Source organism: Merops nubicus, unplaced genomic scaffold, assembly GCF_000691845.1.
Source record: "Merops nubicus isolate BGI_N331 unplaced genomic scaffold, ASM69184v1 scaffold4494, whole genome shotgun sequence".
Classification (NCBI taxonomy): Eukaryota; Metazoa; Chordata; class Aves; order Coraciiformes; family Meropidae; genus Merops; species Merops nubicus.
In genome coordinates this window covers 3,776-6,637 of record NW_008602104.1, presented here as the reverse complement: position 1 = coordinate 6,637, position 2,862 = coordinate 3,776, and the positions used below count along the sequence as shown (strand labels likewise).

Here is a 2,862-nt window from a genome sequence, read left to right as displayed (position 1 = left end):
CCCTGGAGGGGTTCCCAAGCTGTGGAGATGTGGTGTGAGGGACATGGGGCAGTGGGGACCTGGCAGTGCTGGGGGAACAGTTGGATTTGATGATCTTAAAGGTCTTTTGTTATCAAAATGGTTCTGTAACTCTGTGACTTGGCAGCACCGTCCTTCCCCAGCCAACCACCTCTCTAGCTGGTAGCACCAGCTCTGCCACCACTACCAAGTCCTCCTGCTCTGTGATCACCCTTACAGGCCATGGGATAAAGTGATCCTGCAGTAGGGAAACACCCAAACATGAGCCTGTGAGAGCTGCCCGAGCAAGGACGGGCAGGGGGAGGTCGGGGTGCCTGGGGATGGGTGGTGAGCAGCGAGGGCGAGGGGTGTGAGCTGGATGGACACAAGCTGTGCAGAAACAAACCTGCATCTCCCTCTGGGAGCTGATGTAATGGAGAATCTTCATCCTTGGTCCTAAGGGAATTCCCATTTCTTTCAGGTTCTCCTCTGTGCACAAGAACTGGAAAACAAGCAACAGATAGGAGCCGAGGAGCAGAGCTGTGTGTGGGGTGAGGTGTTTCTGTTCTCTCTGTTCTGTTCCTGCTGCACTCAGAGACATTTCATCTGTGAGTGACAGCACCAGGAAGACGTGCACAGGGTGGGAGGATGGGGAAGAAAAGCAAAGCCACACAAGAGAGAGCAGAGCAGGGGTGCTCCTTACCAGTGCTTGCCTGTCCATTTTCTCCTTCTCAAAAACATCACGGTACTCGGACAGCTCCAGCTTCTCCAGGATTTCCTTTATTTCCTCCATACCTCTCGTGCTCGAGGCTGTCCTGGACCCCTGTGGACAGAGCCATCAGGAATCACACTTTCTGCTCACTAACTGCCTCCTGTGCATTTTGGAGTCTTTCCCCCTTCCTGAAGCAGGAGGTTGGTGTGAGGCTGAGCCAGCACAGCTCCCCACGGGTCACCCGTGGCTCTGTGCCCTGCCCAGAGCTTGTACCTCCTCGCTGTGCTCATCCTCCTCAGGAGCAGCCTTTTGGTTCGTCAGGAGATCAAACAGGATGAGCGACCCTAGAAGCCAGGCACAGGCAGAGCATCAGCATCAGGTCGGGGAGAAACCCCCGAGCTGTCTCCTTGCTGGGGCGGCGTCACGCCGCGGTGACACTCAGGGGACCCCGGGGGGGTGGCACCTCTTACCCAAGCTGTGCCCCGCGATGGAGACCCCCCCTTTGAAGAGCGGGTTCCTCTGCAGGAAGAGCTGGTGCAGACGGTTCATTTCCGAGGCCACCGTGTCCACGATGGTCTGGCAATAGGTGGAGCTGTTGTAGAAGAAAACGTCCAGGATGGTGTCGTTGATGAAGTGACGCAGGCGGTTGATGCTGGGCAGAGTGATTCGCTCCAGGTCCCTGTGGGGGAGAGAGGAGAGAGAGCACTGCAGAGAGAGGTGCCACCGAACCCCACCACGCCTCTGAAGCAAAATATAGCTTCACAGGAGGATTATCACTGTCTCAAAGGACGTAACCGTGGAGCCATAGAATGGTTTTGGTTGGGAGAGACCTTTAAGCTCAGAGTCCAGCCACTCCCCCAGCACTGCAGCGGCCCCCAGGAGCAGCAGAGCTGGCCCAGGAGCTGGCTGTGTGCTCTGCCAGCCCCACACCCTGGCACCACGGGAGCTGGGCACTTACACGTCCACGCCGGTGGAGTGGAGGGAGCTGTGCCAGTTCACAGGCAGGAACTCCACCCGCCCGATCTGCTGCTGCTCCTGGGCTTTCTTGAAGTGTGCTTGCAGCATGCTCAGGGAAACGTTCCTGAAGTCATTCACTGCAAAAGAGCATGAAGTCCTGCGGGGATCCAGTGGGCTGCAGGGCCAGCCTGCTGCATCAACAGCACTTAATACGATCAGAGAAAATCCCACCGGGGTCTTTAATCTGCTGGTGCTACCCTAAGACCTTGGGTCTTTAACTGCAAAGATCAGGGGAAGGCTCCACACGTGTGTGTTTCCTGGATTTCACTGTCCCACCTGGAGCAAGCCTCCCTTCTGCATGGGCAGAGCTTTCACACAGCAGTCGGGATGAGAAAGGTACTTTCAGGAATTTAAAATAAACCTGTTGTGAAGATGCCCCTGTTAGAAAGGGAGTCCTAAGGGAGGAGACAAACTAGAGGTCACTCAGTTCTGAGGGAGAAAGGCCGATTTCCTCCGTTCCACACGGCCTCAGTTCCATCAGATGAACATCTACAAGAACAGGCTGCACTGCAGCAGAGGTGTATTCTATAGGAATTAAAGACAGTCTGCTGAGAAAAATCTCAGTTCCCTTGATTTCTACAAGTTAAATCCTGTCAGACATTGGGGCAGCTCAGCAATCACCTCTCCTACAGAACTGAAGCACTAAAGCAAAGGAAGGTGAGCTGGTCAGGCCAGAGCTCCCTGGTCAGGTGCCCCCTGTCCACAGCCGTGACCCACAGCGGGTCTGACCCACAGCAGGTCTGACCCAGCGAGACCTCTCGCCCGCTCTGCTGACCCCCAGGTGTTGGCAGCTTGGGGGTTTCCTGCCCCAGGAGCAGCGTCCCTGGTTTTGAGTCCAAAAGGGTTTAGATGGTTCCTTGGAAAATCCGTGTCCAGTTTGGGAAAGTCGCTCTCGTGAGCCGTGGCAGGGGAGAGCGATGGGAGGGGTGGCCCAGACCTTTCCAGAGGCCAGGACCCAGTGGGTTGGGAGCGCTGCCATCAGCAGATTCCAGCGTGCTGCTGGCACGGGCCGGGCTCACCCCGTGCTCCCCGGGGCCTCCTGGCCCCCCTGGCAGTGCAGGGGGCAGAGCACCCCCCCCAGCCCCACACCTACCGCACTGGACGATGCTCCTGAAGCGGATGTCGCAGGCGGGGCC

General features: G+C 57.1%; 1 protein-coding gene across 1 annotated transcript in view; it reads right to left on the bottom strand.

The window, feature by feature from the left end:
- Positions 1–403: 403 nt before the first annotated feature.
- Positions 404–2,862, bottom strand: part of LOC103770940 (phospholipase DDHD2-like) — a gene marked incomplete at both ends in the record, with an annotated part of 5,262 nt that continues 2,803 nt past the window's right edge. Inside the window, 6 exons of the mRNA XM_008938216.1 lie at positions 404–499; positions 701–820; positions 983–1,053; positions 1,180–1,388; positions 1,668–1,803; positions 2,820–2,862. Of these exons, the coding sequence (XP_008936464.1) occupies positions 404–499; positions 701–820; positions 983–1,053; positions 1,180–1,388; positions 1,668–1,803; positions 2,820–2,862 (675 nt within the window). The remainder of the gene's footprint in view (positions 500–700; positions 821–982; positions 1,054–1,179; positions 1,389–1,667; positions 1,804–2,819) is intronic.